This window comes from Colius striatus, chromosome 3 (genome assembly GCF_028858725.1).
Source record: "Colius striatus isolate bColStr4 chromosome 3, bColStr4.1.hap1, whole genome shotgun sequence".
NCBI classification, from domain to species: Eukaryota; Metazoa; Chordata; class Aves; order Coliiformes; family Coliidae; genus Colius; species Colius striatus.
Genome location: NC_084761.1, coordinates 6,907,797 through 6,928,249, shown reverse-complemented (window position 1 = coordinate 6,928,249; position 20,453 = coordinate 6,907,797). Strand labels below are relative to the sequence as shown.

At 37.1% G+C, this 20,453-nt stretch overlaps 1 protein-coding gene across 3 annotated transcripts in view; it reads left to right on the top strand.

Moving 5' to 3' along the window:
* TXNDC11 (thioredoxin domain containing 11) overlaps positions 1-20,453 on the top strand; it is a 31,358-nt gene that overhangs the window by 1,284 nt on the left and 9,621 nt on the right. Inside the window, exons 2-9 of one of the 3 annotated variants that reach the window (XM_061991868.1) lie at positions 2,178-2,394; positions 3,102-3,199; positions 5,108-5,237; positions 10,893-10,986; positions 12,188-12,300; positions 13,403-13,603; positions 16,025-16,808; positions 19,088-19,233. In XM_061991868.1, coding sequence (XP_061847852.1) covers positions 2,178-2,394; positions 3,102-3,199; positions 5,108-5,237; positions 10,893-10,986; positions 12,188-12,300; positions 13,403-13,603; positions 16,025-16,808; positions 19,088-19,233 — 1,783 coding nt within the window. Of the gene's footprint in view, positions 1-2,177; positions 2,395-3,101; positions 3,200-5,107; positions 5,238-10,892; positions 10,987-12,187; positions 12,301-13,402; positions 13,604-16,024; positions 16,809-19,087; positions 19,234-20,453 lie in introns of those variants that run through there. The other 2 variants (XM_061991870.1, XM_061991869.1) reach the window with 2 other exon arrangements.

The following is a 20,453-nucleotide window of genomic DNA, read 5'->3' as shown; positions in this document are numbered from 1 at the left end:
GCATTGAGTTGGGCGGTGCTCAGTCAGCACGCACACCATCCTGGAGCCTAAACTGGGATCTAAATGTTTGAGATGGGTTGTGTGCTTCAAATCATACCATGTTAGTTTTAGAATATCTATTACATTTGTTGTTGAATTGCATTGTTAGTTTAAGAATATCTATTGCACACCATTCTGGAGCCTAAACTGGGATCTAAATGCTTGAGATGGGTTGTGTGCTTCAAATCATACCATGTTAGTTTAAGAATATCTATTGCGTTTGTCGTTTAATTTTGGGAAGGGGAGAATGTGGCCGTAAGGATCTGGTTACTGCCCTATCCTGCAGAATCTTGACAAATTTTTGTTCCAAGGAGTACTTGTTTTACAGATAATGCTTCTGACAAATACTAGGGCCTTCTTTTCTCACCTGTCCACAGAGGATGTATTATTTGACTCAGAGTGAACGTAAAGACTGTGAATGGATGTGAGCAGCAGTTCCTCTGTTGCAGTGGTCTGTATCTCGCAGTGACCAGATAGTTTGTTTGAAAGTGTAAAGCTCTTTCAGTATTGCAGAATGTATGGTGAAATCTTTCTGACCTTAATCACCTCTCTATTTTACTGTCCATTACTAAAACCCCATATGTATATATCACACTTGTTCAGCAGCTCATCAAGCATGTGTTTGCTGGTCTGTGAGTTAGAGCTGCAGTGCCATAGTGGTGTATCCTGTCCAGTTGACAGTTAGGAATCCCATGCAAAAGCTAGTAGTGTGAGTCAGCCTGTGGTGCAGGAATGGAAGGGAGCCAGAGGTGCTGGCTGTGAGGCAACATAAGGACCTATGGGAAAGGAGGAAAGGAGCAAAGGTACAAGTCGGTAGAAGGAATTTCATTTTTTGCTGTCTTTGTGAGAACATGATTTTATGACTCGTGAGATTAATGGAACCAGTTAATGTTTTGTAAGAGACAAATGTTGTCTCTTATATACAATTTGAGAAGTTTCGTAACTTTTAGAAAACATCCTGGGAGTGATTCTGAAATGTTAAGTGACCTGGGAATGAGACAAGAGACTTTGTGGGTTGGTGTTGTCAAGGCAAAGGTACTTCTTACAAACCAGAATGGTTGTGAATTTTGAAAATGTGGCAATGCTGTTAGGAGGTTGCTTAGTGTGTGAGGTTGACAGTGTTCAGGGCTCACTAATTTTATCACAGTTATCCTGAGAAGTATCAAGTATCAGGTAAAAAGACTTTTTGTATTAGCTTTTTGTTGTGATACAAGGTAAAGAAATGCACAGTATTTCCTTCCTGAAACTTCCTGTCACCATTGCAGTGGTGCAGTCCAGTTTTTAATCTGACTTACTCTAGTGTAAATACAGCTAGTGGAAAAAAATGTAATTAAGAGAATATAAAATAGAGAATATGGTCATTCATTTGCATTTAAGGCAATTTGTACTATAACAACTTGTGAACACTTTGGAAATGCCAAGTTCTGAATTGTTTGATTGTTCATTTGGTAGAAAATGGTTTCCTGAGTATTTGATGTTTGATATTAGTATTACTGGTCAAACTAATTTATCTCAAGAAACTTAATCTGTCATAATCTGTTTAAATCAAGGCTATTTGTTAATATTGTCCTTACCTTGAAGTGGAAGTGTGCCCTGAACAGTTTGCAGTCCCTGCTCTATTCAGTAAAATAAACTTAACACATTTTTACACACTTTCTCCTAATGGAATAGAAGTGTAGAATACTTGAAAGCAAAGCATAAGGCAGGGTAATAGTCTCTGCTTATATAAATATCACGTCACAAAACTTTATGACCAGTGTCTTTTCTTTTATCAGGGTGCTGTTACCTAAAGCACAAGTGTTAAAAGAGGATGAGGCCAGGGAAGAAATCCAAAGAAATCACTCTTCCTGGTAATTTTATGCTCTATGGCAACCAGCAATAAGAGTGTGGGCTAACATACCCATAAACATAGTGCATGGTATCACAATGTGACTTTCTAAAGCTTGTTAAGGGTGATTAGATTTTTCTGATACTTCATGCAACTAACTCAGGTGATGTAAGTTATAGTCATTTGCATTCGTTTCTAAAGTTTTGTCATTGCATGACTTTTGCTAAGGTTAAAAATTAGGACTTTGGGCACAATTTTTTTAACTGCTCCTGTACAGTCTCAATAACGCCTCTTAATTTCCTTCCTACAGCCGAGCAAAAGATGTTACAATGCCAGCAAAGCTTCCAGTGAATTTTTTCTCCACAAAGTCTCCAGTCATTGATCTTTTTCGAGGACAATTAGACTATGCAGATCACCTTCGTCAGGATTCAGAAATTGTGCTGTATTTCTTCTACGCGCCGTGGTGTGGCCAGTCCATTGCAGCAAGAGAAGAAATAGATCATGTGGCCAGCAGATTGTCAGACCAGGTAACTCCAGAGAAGATACAAATCTTAAACATGACCCAGTAGCTTTTTAGTTTCTGAGCTGATGCTAATTTCTGTCATCTGATGGGAACCTGTAGGACTTGAAAACTCAGAATTTACTGTAACTCAGACAGTTGTTTCAATTTTAATTTAACAGAGTGTTAGAATAAATGGAGAAACATTATGTATGATTCCTGCCCAGTTGTCTGTTATTTCTGCTCCTGAATGAGGGAACTCTAGGACTTCCTTCTTGTGAAGTGATCTCCTATTTATTCACCTTCCTTTAGACAGAAGTTACAGGGAGTTTGCTTCCAGTTTCAGCATCCTTAGAGATACTGGTAATCACAGGAGACCGCAGCTGTAGCATTGCTTTCTAGCACTTGGTTACCTGTGAACACTTCAGAGTGCCAGAAGAAGTAATTAATATGGGTTATATATATTAATTATACAACTTTACTAAGTTAGTAAATTTGAAGGATTTAGATTAAGAATCTTAAAAACTAGAAAGAAAAGCAGCCAAAAAGATTGCTCTTGCAAAATTCAGGAAAAAAAAAAGGTCTTGTGTGATAGGGTTAGGAGGAGCAGATATGGAATGCTGAGGTGAAAAGACACTGAAAATAGCAGATGGAATGTGTTGGAAAAGAATGTGTTAGATAAAAAAGGTCTCGGTAATATACTTACTTAGCTGTGAATTTTCACCTGCTTTGCAGGTGCTGTTTGTAGCTGTAAATTGCTGGTGGAACCAGGGGAAATGCAGGAAGCAGAAGCATTTCTTTTATTTTCCTGTGGTACACTTGTACCATCAGAGGTAAGATTTCATATTTACAGTCTGGGGTTTTTAGTGTTGTTTTGGGAGACAGATATTGTATAAAATGTTGCATTTTGAAAATGTTATGTTTATGTCTCTTAATAAATAGTTGTGGGGGAGAAGATTCTAGGTGAAGCTCATCCTGTATGCTACTTAGGTGTTAAGAACAGCTGTATATGTCAGTTAAATGACATGCTGGACAGATCTTCGTTCTTAAGGAAACTTTCTGTTACTCATGTATTTCCTGGAAGTTCTGCCTTCAATGAAAGTAAAGACTTCAGATTTATATATTAATGTAACTGTCTGCTTGCTCTGTATATGGATAATAGCAGCTGTTCCCAATTTATGACAGCAATAAAGTGTGTGCTTCTGGGCTATTGAAGTTAGTGGAATTTAAGTGCTCATCTAAGCAGCACTATGTACTGAAGACTTCTAGATTTGAACTTGACATTCACTGTGCTCCAAATACTGAGATATTGTTGTATAAAACTTTATATAATCTCACTTTTTTTTTTAGTATATGTATGTTTTGGGTCTTTGTTTTTCTCTTTGTGTGGAGCCAGAAGGTAAGGAAACACTTCCAGATTTTAGGCACGGTAGAGTTGAGTGCTGTGTAGTTTATCACTTGCATATTACTTGTGTGCTGTAGTGTCGAACTGCAGCTCTCTTACGTTACAGAGGCTAGTTTTTAGGGGAGGTTTATGTTTTGAGAAGGAACTACCTGGATTTTGTCAGCTGAACTTTGAATTCACATAGATGGCACTGGCATAATTTAAACTGTAAATATATATATAAAAAAGCCACAACAATACCACTTAAATGTACATTCACTTAAACTTCTTTGCTCTTGAAAGTATAACACAAAAGGTGGATACACTTAGCTGTTATCAGTAACCTTAAACAGAGTTGCAACAAGATGAGATTTGAATTCATATTGCTACTTCATAAAGCCCCCAAAAGGCAATGCCCCTGCATGGCTGAGGTAGTAATGCTTGAATGGCGTGTACTGGGCATGTGTCACGTTGAAGCGGTGCCTGTTGCTGTTAAAACAAGGGTTTGTAATAAACCAGTGTAGGATGTAGAATAAGCTGATGGGCTTATAGAAGATCATTTCAAAACATCTGAATATAGGTATCTCAGAGTGAGTTTGACATTTTTCAGAGTGTCTGTACATATAAACTATTAAAAATGCATCACCTTAGATTCTTCAGTGGGAATGGATTAATTCTTTGCACATTTCCTGTTTGATTTCTTTTTGGACTGTGATGCTTTGTCCAATCTAGTGATGATAAATCACAAGCAGGATTTCAAGGGGATGAAGGAGAAGCTCTGGAAATTGTAACCCCAAGGCATGTCTTGCCTTCTGTTGTAGCCCTACGTAATGTGGTGTGAGCTGTTCATCGGCAGTGTGACTGGATTCATCTCTGCTTTGTTGAGTGCTGCTTCTAAAAGACTGTGTAAAAATACTGCACTTTGTCAGATTGATAGTTTTAACTTGCTAAAGATTTTTAAAAATCAAGTGAAAATGGTGACACTGTTCAGATTTGATTTTCAAGTCACATGTATTTACTCCAGACAAAGCAGAAAGATATGTATATGATACTATAACTCCTGCCTGCATTTTACCAGCTTCTTTAATGGGAATGAGAGGTGATCTTCATCCCGTTATCCCCACCAACACACTGCACCTACCCATAGACACTGCATTAGTGTCATTGCAATTTACTCTATACTTTGAGTCTGGTAACACAACTATCAGTTACAGAAGCCGCTGTTAATTTACACAGAGAGCAATTCCCCAGAGGCTGAGCATGCTGTCTGTGTAACTCCTACCTCTGCCACCCCCAGGAGGGGCTGACTCTATTGTTAATTTAAGTCTGAATGTTTTATTATTTTTTTTGGTACTAGTTTTGGACCAATTGAATACAAAGGCCCTATGAGTGCTGTTTATATTGAAAAGTTTGTTCGCCGGGTGATGACACCACTACTCTACATCTCGTCTCGATCAAAATTACTAGATTTCCTCTCAAATTATGAGGTACTTGTCTCTCTTCTCTAGCTTTACCACTGTGGTTCAGAAAGAGTTTGACTTGTTTCACCATTAAATTTGATCTGCTCCATAGTACTAGGTTTTTTTTTTCCAGGATCTTGAAAACAGTGCCCTGCAAATTTGTTAAAATCATAAAAATATGGAATGACAAATTGATAATGTGGTTTCCCTGTATAGCAACTCACGATTCAGTGATACTCTTACTTAACAATACTTTAGTATGTAGAGATACCAATTAAAGTTGTTGCCTCACCAGAAAGTTAGACATGAACAAGAAAGGAGAAATCTTTTTGCATAGAGTCTAAGTCTTAAGTTGCAGAGAATTATGTAGTCATTGCTTTAATTTTTAAAGTGGCATTAAACCTTTCTAAGAACATAAGTCTGTTAAGTCAAAACAAATGTGAAGGCATTTGAAAGAACAGTTCCTAGCCACTTAAATTCACTGTTTTAATCCACTGGTGTGTTGTGTTATGTTAATTTTTGTTCTGTTGTGTTCAGAGGTGCCCAGATTGGTAGCAATACTACTGGATTAGTAACTTCCAATTAGACAAAATGCACTTAGCACAGAACCACTTATAATCCTTTTATAAGTGTTTGTTTCTGTAGTGTACACTGGAGAAACACTGTAATCTTACTAAACCCTTACTGTTAGAGCAAAATGGAAAACCCAGTCAACAGAGTGATGCTGTAGGAGTAGCCAAAAAGTGCAAGGGACTTTCTGGTGTTTCAGACCTGTGCTGTTAAATGAGGGGAAGCACACTGGTGGTTGCCATGGGTAGATGCTGTGGCCTTCACACTTTAGTTTATCTCTCAAGAGCTATTAATGGGTTTAATTTTCCAGTGTTTTGAGAGGGGGACTGTGAGTCAGGAATAGTGAGTCGTGTGCCTATCTCTGATCATAGGCAATTCTGCAGCCCTTCACTGCATCAGTTTTGCCATTCTAAAACTGGGGGAGTTTTTTTGCCTCTTACAGAGATTTAAGAACTACCAAGCTTGGTTTTTGGTCTGTTACATTAATTATTTCTTGTAGTCTGCAAAAGGTGACTAATGAGCACAGTATCTTGAAGCTTAAATTCACTTTCTAGGAGGTGCACTTCCACTGAGAGAAGAGTAAGATAAAAGACAAATTTATTGGGGAACTAGAAAACATTTTTTAAAGTACTACTTAGCAGTTGAACAGATATTTGTATTTCTCTGTTCAAACTTCCACTTTCCTGTGCTTCATATTCTGCATCTCCAAATGCCCAATCTCTCTCTGTTCTTTTTTCTGAAATGAACTAGGAATAGTCTGATCTGTCACACTGCCCTGCAGTCATTTAAGGCTGAGGTTGTTTCCCAAACTGTGCACTAGATGCTCAGTGTCTTCACTCTCTAATGTTAAGCAAGAGGGAGAGAAGAGGATGCAAAAATAACAGCCATCTCAGGCAGAGAGATCCATTCAGGGAACAGGGCATTAGTTAGTGCAAGTCCAAGTGAGTGCAATAAGGAAAGCAGATGCCAAGTGATCAGGAGCTGGGATACAGAGAAGACCTAATAAACGGAAAATCGTATATGAAGATGGATGGAGAGGGAAAAACAGGCACAAAGGAAAAGTTAGTTCTTAACCAGAAGTAAACACATAATTCTAAAGTTATAAATATGAACATTTTCTCCTGTTTTTCCATGCAAGTTGAGGAACCGTATACCTTTTGTAGGAGAAGATACACTGTAGGAGGTGACCTCTAGGTTTAAGAAATGAGAAAGACTGAAGAGTAGAGTAGGTTACAGGAAGTGCATGTATGGCACAAATTGCTATTTTTAGAGCTTTGACTTGTGTCTTCCTTTGATTTTTGGTATTTTTTATATTGAGAACATTATTTCTTAGCAGAAGGGGAGAAGACTGTAAAAGACAGATTATTGGGCATTTTGACTACTGTCTGCTGCTTAATCAGGTTTTTGTGATTTCTTCATTGAAAATTAACTTGAAGCTCAGAATATTTTCTGATAGATATGTCATCATCGTTACCTTAGGCATTTTCAGTTCTGTGTTCAGCAAAGGAAAGAGTTCTCCAAACTTAACGTTAGGAGTGTTTACTTTTGACTTGAAAATTTCAGTTGAGAAGAACCTCTTTATAGCTGATCCCCAGACTGCACTTAGGTAGTGCCTATTCTCTTCCCTGGCTGTTTCATTCTACTTTGCTATTAAGATCTGTCTCCCATATTAAGGAAGCAGTAGGTCACAGAGCAGTTGCCTGTCACTCGCTTTCAGTCCTCATTGTTTTGTGTCTCTGTCCAAGAGTATCACTATATAATCTGGAGTATGCAATAGTTCAATAAGTTATCAATAGATGAGTTGATTCATTTGGAGGGCATTACATCAAGACAAAGTTCTGCTAAGCATGTGTTTTCACACTTAAGGGCCACTGTACCCTTCATTTCTCGTTTCAAGGGCATGTTGTTGCCTGTCAATTTACTGATATCCAGATCTTCAAGTCCATAGGTTTTTTTGTTCCATCTCATCTGTGAAGCTTTAATGTTGTTTGCAAATTCCAGTAGCCACCTTTTAGCAGAAATAGTATCTAGTAAAGAAAACCAGGAGTCCTACCCACACTCACTGAAACACATTGGCATGCCTGAGCTAACACTGTAAGATACCAGTAGAGACATTCAAAGCATCTTCTGCAAGTTGAACCAAACCAAGAGATATGGAAACCTAACAGGATTTTGTCTTGTATTCAAATGTTAATTAGCATGTTTTTATTTGTGTGAAACACTGATCAAGAGAATCCAGCTCAATATAAAAGCAAGTGGTAGTTCCACAGTGTTAGGTCCATTCCTCAGCCAAATCATGACTATCTCTGTATTGATCTCATGAGGGCGCCCAAACCCCGGGAAAAAAGTGCTGGTTGAGGATTCCGAAGTTAAGATTCTGCATTTTCTGATACTATTTAAGGGTTGGTTTTAGGGTTTTCTTTTGTGGTTGTGAAATGATACTAGTGCAAAACTAGAGCTAGCTAAGAATTAGAATTTATTTTTTGAGAGTAAGGAAAAAAATCTCATTTGGAATGGACAGGAAGGTCTAAGCTACATCAGGAGAAAGATTTGCAGTTTCTACCATAACTCCAAGTACCTTGAAGTAGCTATAATTTGGACTTCTTTTGTTTTCTTAACTGTAGAAATGTAACAGTTTCATTTTAATCCAAACTGGCATAATAATTCAGCTACTAGAAATGGCCTCATCCCTCCGAGGCACAGGGGAACAAAACATGCAGCTTCTATAGTCAGACAGAAAACTGCAGTGACCTGTGAAAATTAAATATGCCCAGGAAGCTCAGGGCTTTGGGACAGGTAAAGGAGGAGTTGGCTTCCCTGGGGGAGAGAGATGGGACGTGTCTGAATGTGATGTCAACTTTCTTCTTTGCTCTTTTTGTGTAGAAATGCTTCCTGAGCGTTAACCAGCTGTGTAGGATCTAACGCAGAAGTAGTTTTGATTTAAAACCTTGCTCTTGTGTGGGTTACTGTGGTAAGACTTCTGTAAGACTTGAATCTCACTTTTATGCAGAAGATTCCTACTTAGATTCTAGCACCTGGAAGTGTTCGATTTTGTTAAAAGAAACAAAGTAATTGGTATTAGCAAGTGAATCTCTAATTCTGACAGAAGAACAGGAGAATTGGCATGGTATTTCACAAGAAATACACATTTTCAGCACTTTCCTTGCAGCCTATAACAGGGAGGGAATTGTCACTATTCCGGGATGATCATTAAAAGGATATTAACCAGATGACTCATTAGGGATATAGCACTAGTGTGTATTCTTCCACTACAGCTTTTTCTTATTGAAAAAAACCTCTTTCCAAAAATCTCATGGAAACATCTTGTTCTTCCCAGTCTGGAAGTCTTAATTTGCTATTACTGTGCGAGAGAAATGTCAGTCAGAATAAGAACATCACCTTTTTTAGTAACTTTATAAATGATCTGACTTTTGACTGCTTATGACATTTTTCTGTCTGTTTTGACTCTTCTTTCATTCAGTAGTTGGTGCCATAAGTTTGCTTTATACAGTAATGGAATTCAAAAATGGTGTTAGGAAATGGGAAACTGAAATGTTGATCATCTTATCTGTCTTCTTACTTTGGTTCACTTGAATGCCTTAAGGAGAAATAATCCCTTACAAAAAGCTTTTACTGTCTTAATTTGGTACTGGGAGAAAAAGATGAACACCAGATACTAACCTGTTTATTGTTTAAAAAAGAAGAATGAGTCCTATTATTTTGCTGTATTTTTTCAGTTCTATTTAATGACGTATTTTATTTCCTCCTTGACAATTGTTACTGCAGAACTTTCACTAATTTGCTTGTATCTCACTGTTATTATTGATAATTTTCTCGGGGTGACTCATGAGGAATCTTTATGAATGAGGATCTTGTGTTTAGCATTCATTCATGAAAGATCATTCCTGCCTCAAAAGAGCAAGTCGGTAGTTGGAACAGGCAGTGTTATTATTGATGAACATCCTGAGATTGCTGAGTCATACTGAGTTAGCTCAGTTCATATGGCCATCACTAATGACAGTAGCAGGTAAAATATATGTTCATATTTAAAAGGAAAAATTAAAACATTTACAGGTAAAACTCAAAAAAATAAAGCAGCCTCCAAAATACCACATGAAAATACATGAGAATGTATGTACTGCACAAGTGTGACTGGGGACTCTGGAATCACAGCAGCAATACCTAGAATGCTTTTGCTTTGTCTATCAAATGCTCTTTCTATATGCAATGGTGGAACTGGAAACAACCCAAAAGAGCCAAATTCTGTCACTTAATCTGTCCTGAAAGTTTTATTAAGCCAACTTGAGTGATGTTTAAAAAACATAATTATACTTTTAATAGATAATGTTTTGTAAAATTTAACCCCAAAATTTTGGAACAAAAGAAGTCTAAAGACTGTGCACCTCTCTGTTCCAGGTAGCTTCTCCCAGATTCCCTTCCTGACCTTAATAGGAAGCCATTTCTATTTGTTTGGTAATTTGAAGAACTTTATGGATACACAGATGGGCTATGGGGCTCTTTCATTGTTTTTATACAGCTGGACTCTCACTGAATCCAGCAGGATATACTGAAATAATTTACAAAAACTGATAGCATAGTGATGGGATGATACATTGACTTAGCAATTCAAGTATTTGTGCACAAAATGTGTGAATTGCTAATTATGTGCAGCACGGTGAACAGTTAAAGTGCTACTGTTTAAGTTGTTTATACTCTGAAAAATCCCATTTGATATTCCAGTTCTAAAAGAAATTTTTATGATCCTTATGGTTCTTATGTTGGTGCTGGAACTGACTCATAAAATACTTGCAAAGCAAATATTAATATTTTTTATTGAACTTGAAGAGCTATCATGGGTAATAACGGTTTGAAACTTGAATATCTACAGCCATAAACTCTCTCTCTCTCATACATAGCTTTTGAGACAACTTTAGAACTATTTTCCATTCAATCTGTTATCTTTACATTTTTCTTGCAGCATGAAGTGACTGTACCTCAGTAAACATTGTTGTCTTTTAAAAAATCTGTTGTTTTACTGTAGGCAAGTAATGCTGTGCCCCATATATTTATACTTGAAAATAGCTCAACTAACTCTAATTCTTACTATTTCAGCCTGGGGTTCTGGGATATTTTGAGTTCAATGCTTCACCTCAGCCACCTGGTTATTTAACATTCTTCACATCAGCTTTACATTCATTAAAGAAAGGTAAAAGCTTCATTTTATAATTTAAGGCATCTGTGAATGAGTGTTTTTGCAATGTTTAGTAACTTGGCAATTAATCCCTTTTGAGTGTTTCTGGATGTTGATCTAATTATGAGACCATGCTTTATTACATTGTGAGATCTGGTTACATTAAAGGCTTATTGTGTGATTGGCCATCATGGAATAAAGTGTCTGACAAGCTGTTATTCAAGGATACATTCAGATACGTTTTCCTCAAAAACCTGAGTGTACATCTGCAACCCACGCAGAGCTGTTCTCAGACTCACATTTATTTTCACTGAATCCAAGAGTGTTTTGTGCAACATTTCCAATGTTAGGTTTGGAGGCATTAGGATGAACTTGACTTTCAGCTCAGTAACTCAATCCAAAGAAGTCTTTTCCTGGAGGGAGTGACAGAGCTGATATAAGGTGGCATGATGAAAAAGATGTTCTCACCCTGTTGTTGCATTAATTGTCTAAACCTCAAAAAACGCTGCATTTAAATATGCAAACCTTGTAATGATAAGTACCTTTATTTGGGGTCATAAATTCTAGCTAGAACTTTCTTAAAGTTGAGTACATTTTATGGATATTTCTTCCTGTCAGCCCATGAAGGAAACTGATACCATTATTCTGATTTTTACTGTGCCACTGACTTGGTGTGACCTAGAGTCTGTTCTCCTATATTTTGTACTGTAATTTCCCCATTTATATTTTGGGATAGTTCTTTGCAAAGTAAAGATGAGAAACATTGGATCCTCTTGTGTTCACATCTATAAGTACAGAACTACTATAGTATGTATTTAAATAATGTGTTTACTGTAAATGCAAGTCATCTAAAAGGTAATACTCATGCCTCTGTTACATGTATGTCTGATCCTGGCTTTTGAGGTGTTAACATGTAGCAAGGTGCTTCTGTGATACCAGATGCTATATTTAATAAGCAAATCAAGAAGTTGGTACAAATCAGGTTTAACATTCTGTATACCTTGAGTGCAGAAGAGGAATATGTTTCTCTTTGCCTGCTCTTTTCATCTTCTACCTCACTTAAATCACTGCTATTGGGAGTTGCTCTTCAGTAAGACTTTTGTGCCCTTATACAACAATGTTCTTTGTTTTGGTTTGAAGGTGCTCTTCTAAGGCTTTCAGGAGAGAAGTTTGGTGTATATAATTGTATTTAAAACCTGAAAATTTGCCCCTTCAGATTACCTTGGAACAATACGCTTTGGAGTGATCACGGATAAACATGTTGCAGAGGAGATCTCGTTGGTGCATTCGGGCAGTGTGTATTTGCACAGGCACGTCAACACATCTCTTGTGAGTGTTGCATTTACGTGGCAGTGACTCTGAGTGAGTGTGTGGAGGCTGAAGCTGTGAATTAGTGTTTCACAGAGCTTTAAGATACAGGATGTTTAAGAAGAGTATTTTCGTACAGTAATCTGCATTTCCATTCTACCAGTCAGCAGCTGTTCTAAATAGTAGCTCTTTAGTAGCTAAGAGCCAAGTTGATGAAGCCAAGCTGACCATCTCTATCAAAATAAAAACCCCAAGCACCTCAGAAATAAACAAAGACTTTTTCTTAATGTTTTCACCTCTTTCACTGAGTTAGAAGGCTGCTTGCATGAGGTCATGGACAAAGAGATTTTGTGGAGAGATAGTAGGAACGGTACAAACTTGCATTTTGGTTTAAAGGTATGACATTACACTGGTTGGAGAAGTCAAAGAATCATAGAATCAAATCAATTTAATGGAAAATTTGTAGTAACTCTTAATTGGTGTGCCTGGTTTTTGGAAGACCGAGACTGCAAATACTAACTTTCAGTTTTGCTATTTGTCATAGAGACTTTATTTATCCACAGTGCTACCATGAATTGAAACTCTGTGACTATAACTATTGTAGCCTGTAATTTATTCAATTGAGACTGGGGAAAACCTGGATTTTTCAGGTTAAATTACTGGTAAATATGTCAAACTACTTTTTCTGTGAAAATGATTTAAGCTAAAGTTGCCTAATTTATTAAAATGACCCCAGCAACTGTGAGTGCTTTTTATTCTTCTTTTCTCAGTATTCAGTAAGAAGTACCACCAGTGTTAAGTGCATCCTTGATATTGGGGTCATAAAAGACTAATTTAAAATGAGTTAATATTATGAGTGAGCAGTGGGGAAAAAGTTTCCTAATATGCCATAAACTAAGATACGTGATGGTACCAACTTAGAGACTGAGCTCTTTCAAGTATAAAGAATTTTTATACGAATAAGTAAAGATTAATAAGGTATGGAAAAGGAAAGAGGTGCTTCCCTGTTTTAAAAAGAGAGTTCCAGGCATCACAGTAACAAGGCATGCCATATTTGAGGACTGCATTCATTACTAAACCAAGTGAAGACAAATAATACTTTATTTTTTCCCTTCCTCTCAAGATCTATTCAAGTGACATCATGAACTATACTGCTGAGAACATTTGCAAGTGGGCTCTAGAAAATAGAGAGATGCTCATCCGGTGGCTGAGACCGCATGGTGGGAAAAGCCTTCTTTTAAACAATGAGCTGAAGAAAGGACCAGCACTTCTCATATTTATACCATACAATCCCTTAGCAGAAATTCATCCTCTTTTAGATGAAGTAAGTGAAATAATTTTTTTTCTTTACTTCCCAAATACTGGAATTTGAGAGCTCTAGTCAGGCTTCTGAGCTTAAGCATGATGGCGGCCTCATTTTATTTCCCTGTTCTCAAGCTGTATTATCACAACTCCCTTACATGGCTTTGCATCCATCACAACATGCCTTTGGCTCATGTCAGCAGTTGTTTAGAACAAGCACCTAACTCTTTTCCTTCTTTTGGAAATGATTGTGGTAAGCATTGTGGAGAGATGCAGGTCTTTGGTCTTCTGTTCCAGCTGACATAGCTGAGAGCAAGAATGTATTGAGTACTGCAGGAACTGTGCTTTGTCCACCCCATTCTGTCTCCTCTCCTTCCATCTTTCCAGAGGTAGTTATACAAGGAAGAATGGACCTGTTATTAAACCAGACAGTGTTACTTGATATATAGCCCAAACCTACTCAGAATTAATCTTGATTTTTGTATCCTGTGCATTCCTCAGCTGCCTTTCAATTTCTCTGCCGTTATTTCCATTTCTGAACTGTGTAGGATAGGAGTTTGTGTAGCTGTGCAGTAAATGAGTTACCTTGGCTGAAACCTTTTTTTTTTTTTTTCCCTCTGGGCTGTCTTTCATCTGGAACCCATTGTTCCATTTAGTATGTCACATAGCTGCAAATAACAGCAGTGATGGCATAGCACTAAGGATAGTGTGGAAGAAACAAGCATCTGCGGAAGATGAAAAGCAAAGTTAAGTTTTGGTGTCAGTGCTGACATATACATGGCACCTATGTCCTGGAATGTGTGACTTCCACAGGGAAGCCTAATTAATATTGCAGTGTCTGAAGCAACAAGGGGAAAAGGAAATAGATGATATTTAGCCAAATTAGAAATAGGCACAATAAAAGGTAGATTGCTACAAGATGGGGTTGAGGAAATCTTTGCAGAAAGATTGGAAAAGAATTGAGAATACTTTTTGGCTAACCTGTCTTAATTTTGGCAGACTTAACTCAGTGATGCTTGTCATGGATTAAACATTCTAATAACAGGTATCACTTTAGATAAACCAGTGCAATGTAAGATGTGCCATTTCAGATTTCGTTCTGCTAAATAACAGGATATATCTATATCAGAATATGAAATGACATACAAAATACCCCAGTTGATCTTCATAGCTTCACTTTAATAGATAGATATTATGCAACTTGTTTACCATAGGAAGAGATGATTCTGCAGCCCTCCTGTGGTTTGCATCAAGCAATGAAATCACTTGACTGTAAGACAGTTGCAAAGAACAAGATCATCAAATACATTGAAAGGTCTCAGAGCAGAATTTGTTTTCTGATAGTAGCTCACTGGAATGAGATGTCTTATCACAAGTCTGGTTTTCTGTTCATAATTTCTTCTCATGTTTCTCTACGTAAGTTATCAAAATCTCTAGGGTAGATTATAGTATGAGAGGTCAACTTCCTTTTCAGTATTTAATTGTGAGATGTTTTTAACCTCAAAACACTCAATGATTTCTTAAAGACTGTAACAAACTGGATATGGACCACATAGTAATACTGATGGTCCTGTGGCACACCACACCTCCTAGATGTGGCCCTTCAACATCCTTTTGATAATGATTCTGATCTAAGTGTTCTTGTGTATGTAGTGTGTGTATGTTCTGCATTTTGATTGTTTGATGTGACAGATGAAGGAAACCTTTTTCATTTTCCTTTGTTTTATGTTCTGTCATTTATCCCCTAGAAAGGGAATTCCTTTTGTGGTTCATACACGTAGCTTTTTTGCTGCTTGTTTCCTCTTGGTTATGAAAAACAAAATGGTGATACAGCACAGGATTGTTTGCACTAAGAGGCAGGCTTTTTTCCTTCTTTTGTTACATTACCATATGCAAAGTAAACCTGCAGTGTTCCAACTACATGCCCGTGGCTGGGAGACTGCTAACATTTCTTTAACACCATTGGTGATTGTCACAAAGTTTGTATACCACTATGCCAGGAAAAATTTGTATTCCCTTTCCATACGGGAATGATTTTATGTATTTTCTCTTTGTATTTGACAATAAGGGAAATTCAGGAACCTGTACTGATTAATGCTTCATGTAGTAGGAGCTAACCTTAAAATGTCATGTTATTGCATTGTGATAAATCTCATGCAAACAGGACAGGAAGATCAGTGTAGCGGACTTAAAAAAATGTTAAAAGTGTCTTTTTGCTGTTTGCACATTTCACTCTTGTGTGTTGAAATATCTGTAAATTTAACTTTCTGAGCAAGTCAAAGCCTCCTAGAATTTTTTGTAAGAACAAAGGAGAAGAGCAATCAACTTTATGTTTCTGAAATTCCATCTGTAATTGTCTGTATGTTGTTAAACCTGCAGCAGTAACTGCGTTTGAGTGAGCGATGTAAAGTTAATCATGCTTTCTTGTTTTTTCCTCCTGTAGATTACCAAAGTGGCCTTGGAATACCACAACTGTAATAAAAGCCAGGCAGCTGAGCCAGATCTTCAGCACTTAGGAGACAGTGATTCACCAGCTTTTGATTCCTCTGTACCAGATGCACATCTGAAATTGCCAGAACCATTTTCGATAACCAAATACCCGTGCTGTAACACAGTGGTGCTTCCACAGTGGCATTCAATATCGAGAACTCACAATGTCTGTGAGCTTTGCATTAACCAGACACTTGGTGTCAAACCAAATAAAGTCCATGTGCCACACTGTAACTTTTTAGAGATAGAAGCAGCTTTGGACTCTTTCTACCTCCAGGAACATACCTTTTTTCAAGTTATATCAAATACCATAGAGTGCAGCAATTTCTTAAGTTTCTATAGTCCCTTTAGCTATTACACTGCGTGTTGCAGGACAGTAAACAGGCATTTTTTAAGTTTCATTAGTTCTGAGAAGACCATCTTTCAGACTCCCAAAGTAACATTTTCTTCCCATGGGAAGAAAGAGGACACCCAACATTCTATTCCTCACATTGAGGATAGGAATTATTTTATTTCTGACTTTGATATTAGTGGCACTAACATTACTGGTCTGAGGTGCAGGACCAACAAAACCTTGAATCTCTATCTACTGGATTCAAATCTTTTTTGGATATATGCAGAGAGACTAGGAGCATCGAGTTCTACTCATCTTAAGGAATTTGCTGCCATTGTTGACCTGAAAGAAGAAGTGCACTATGTCCTGGATCAAAATCAGTCACTTGTGGGATCTACCTTGGGTATGGCATCACTATACAAATGCTTGAAATAAGGAAATGATGTTTGTGAGTAAGCTTATGAGCGGAAAACTTAATGCCATTTTGAAAAGTGAAACTATAATCAACCCTGTAAATCAAGATTTATTCTGTTCTAATTTATTTAGTATCTAACCAGTAGAGTCATGTTCTGCATGATGTAAAACTGGTGAAATCTAAACTAATTTGCTTGTGTGTGGGGGGAAAATTACTGTGCATCTAACAGATTTGATATTACAGAAGACATCTGTATATTAATGACAGTGTTGGTGTTTGCTGTGTTCTGTGTGCTAAAATACCCCAGAATTTCATTAGATACTGCCTGCTTACCAGCAGAGACCAACCCTTCCTCTTGTCCTCTGAAACTCACTTAGAAATTGTTTTACATTTATTTTGAGAAGGATGTGTGTTCTCAAGGTAGAGCTTTGAAATGGATTTGGCTAAATATCTCAATAGTCTCTATCTTGGCTGAACTGGAGCAGAAACCAAAAAAACCCAACCAACCAATCCAGTGATCACAGCTCTGGTTTATTTAGTTATTCAATATAGACTCAGCATGTCTAACCATGTGCATTTATGTATCATCATGGTGTGCAAAACAGTCCACCTTCAGAAAAGGCAGGGATTGGTATTGTTAGCAGTATAAGTCTACACAGAAGGAAATTCTGATCAATGTAGTATTAAAATAATTTGCTCAAGGAGAGAAATCAATCTAATTCTTACAGCATTGATTACATTTCCATGCTTGCCCTAAACCTGCAAGTACAAAAGTGTGCACAAAGTGGAACAAATAGCCATGTTGTTATTAAGGATCTTGTCCAGCCTTGTATTCTCTCTCCATCCCAGTGCCCCTGAAAAACAAACAAACCCCAGTGACCATAAACAGACGTGTAGGAAAAATTAAGGTCCACGTGAACAGATAGTCATTTCCTTCCCCTTTCTGCTCCCAGTACTTTCTGTCTCAGACTTTTTTTCACATCACAGGATTTCCTGAGCATGATGAGGGCTTTTCTGCTGAGTGACACTCAGTGTATTCCTCTCCCAAGTCCTCAGAACTTCGGAAATTTTTGCTTCTTTCTGAGGTAGTCACTGTGATGGATGTTTGGTTTTCACAGGTGTTAAAGACGATTATTTTACTTCCTTAGCCTCTTAGTTTTTGTTACTGGAAAAGAACAAAACAGATTTGTGTTTAATACCTTTAACAGATTTCTTTTTTTTACAGATGGTTTCTAAACATTCAGGAGTATGTCTTTTAATTAGCCTTCTCCTTCAGTTATCACTTAATCATGAGTAGATACTACAAATCTGTGGAGCTAGAAAGAAAAAAACCTGTTGTGGTCTGATGTGAGAACATAATGAAATGCTGATTAGTAAATAGAAAATTAAATGTACTGCTGTTTGCATTTCAGTAATAAACATGATAATCTCGTATTTTCTACAAATGTACACAAGTGCCAGTTTTACTTAAAGTGGGTTTTTGGACTGGAAATACCAGCACAAGATGTTTCTGTTGGATCAATTAATTAGTTGTAGCATGTTTTGGTATTTTATCTTGATTATTGAATACTCTATTTTATAATGCATAGAATAATATTTCTCTATGCAAATTGAAAAGAAGGATATAGCTGATATTCTGCAGCAATTCAGAAACATGGTTCAGGCTCAGGAATAGTGTCACTGGAGATAGTTGAGGGCTTGGAAGCTTGTTTTAAATTTTCACCACTGGCCAGCAAATAAATATCTTGAAACTATGGAGAAAGTTGAATGAAGAGGAAGATAGTCACTGGTAACCAAAATTGAATTGAATAACAGTAGAAGCAAGATTAGAGTATAATCTTTCATAATCTTTTCACTGTGAGGGTGAGGGAGCCCTGGCACAGGCTGCCCAGAGGAGTCATGGAGTCTCCTTCCTTGGAGGTCTTCAAGACCCGCCTGGACATGTTCCTATGTGACCTGATCTAGGTGACCCTGCTTCTGCAGGGGGTTTGAACTAGATGATCTCTGCAGGTCCCTTCCAACCCCTGCCATTCTATGATTCTATGATAATGTGGCAAGTGAAAAAAAGGAGTAAAAAACCCAATGAAATGATATGATGTTTTCACAAGCAGTGGTTACTTAAGAGTTGATGCAAAACTGTCAAAGCTCACTGACATGAAACAAGGTTTGAATTTGTATTTTTTTCTCTCGAATTCCAAAGTGAAACCTGACGAAACTGCATATCTGTGAAACTGAAATAACTTTGTTATGTATCAATTTCATTTCAGAGAACTTCATAAAAAATTTCAGCATTCTCTACAGTCCCTTGAAAAGGCATCTTGTTGATGACCCCTCCACCCATTTTCAGGAGCAGCGCGTTATCGATGAAGTCACTACTAATACCTTTCATGATACCGTGTTTTTGAGTGAAAAGGTACATCTTGTTACTCAAAACCTTTCTTGCAAATCATTGCTCAGACATTTGACAAAGGAGTCTCATTCTTTTTTTTACATTGGTATACTTTGCTTAATTGTAACATAAAGTATGTTCTTTTCTAACAGCTCAAAGTACTTTTTTAAAACAGATAAATCGTAATAGTGTGATCTTAAGTAAATATGCAAAACATCTTCTGGTATTTAAATCATAGTGAAAAAATTGGTGTAGATGATTCTCTGCCAGGTTTCTGCTGCAGTTCAAGGTTTGTTGTCCTTTTGGAGGTTGTTTTTGGGGGTTGTTTGGGTTTTTTTTTGGAGAGGTAGCATGGGGTGGGCTTTTTTCTGTTTTAAATACAGATTTTAATTCTTAAAGTGTGACTTCCTTTGCCTCATTTCCACTGTAGCAGTAGCACATAAATAAATACACTAAATACATAGGGTTTGAGATAACATTGAAGAATAGTCTGATTTCTGTTTCATACCTCAAAGGAAATAATTATACCAAACCTTTTTGTTTTTAATATATCACATTTAAAAAGAAACCAGACTTACTTTAAAAAATAAAAAGTTTAAATTATTGCAATTAGAAATAATTAAAACATAAAGTTTTAAACCCCAGGCATTGTTGGAAAGCACACAGCAAACAACCCAGAACTCTCAGATAAGAACTTTCCATTTGCATGCTGTGAGATAAAAAAATAAAGCAATTTTAAACTAAAGATGTGATAGTAAGGATTAGTGTCCACCAGCTTTCAGGTCTGCAGTGATTGTATGCATCTGCAGTAGTTGGTTTCCACAAAGCAGAAGTATGGATGTCATCCCTGCCCCTCCCCACCTCTCTCCATATGAAATAATAGTCACTGTTTGATACATTGGAATTGAAGAGTGCAAAAGAATCTTTGGAAGTGGAGTAAAGTTTGGTGCTTTTTCACTTAGAGAATGATTGTAAATTAAATAATACAAGTAGTCCCCTTCCTTTTGCCTTTTCTGTATGGAAAAGGAATTCCCTGAGGGTTCTTGTGTTAACTCCGTAGACAGAGGGTATCATAGAATCATAGTATGGTAGGGATTGGAAGGGACCTTTAGAGATCATTAACATTAAGATACCATTTCCTTTCACATTTTAAGGGTTACAAGTTTTAGATGTTGTGAAGACTAATCCTTCTTTACTGCAGGTTAGCTACAACAGATAATCAAACTCTTCTCCGTTTGTTTTTC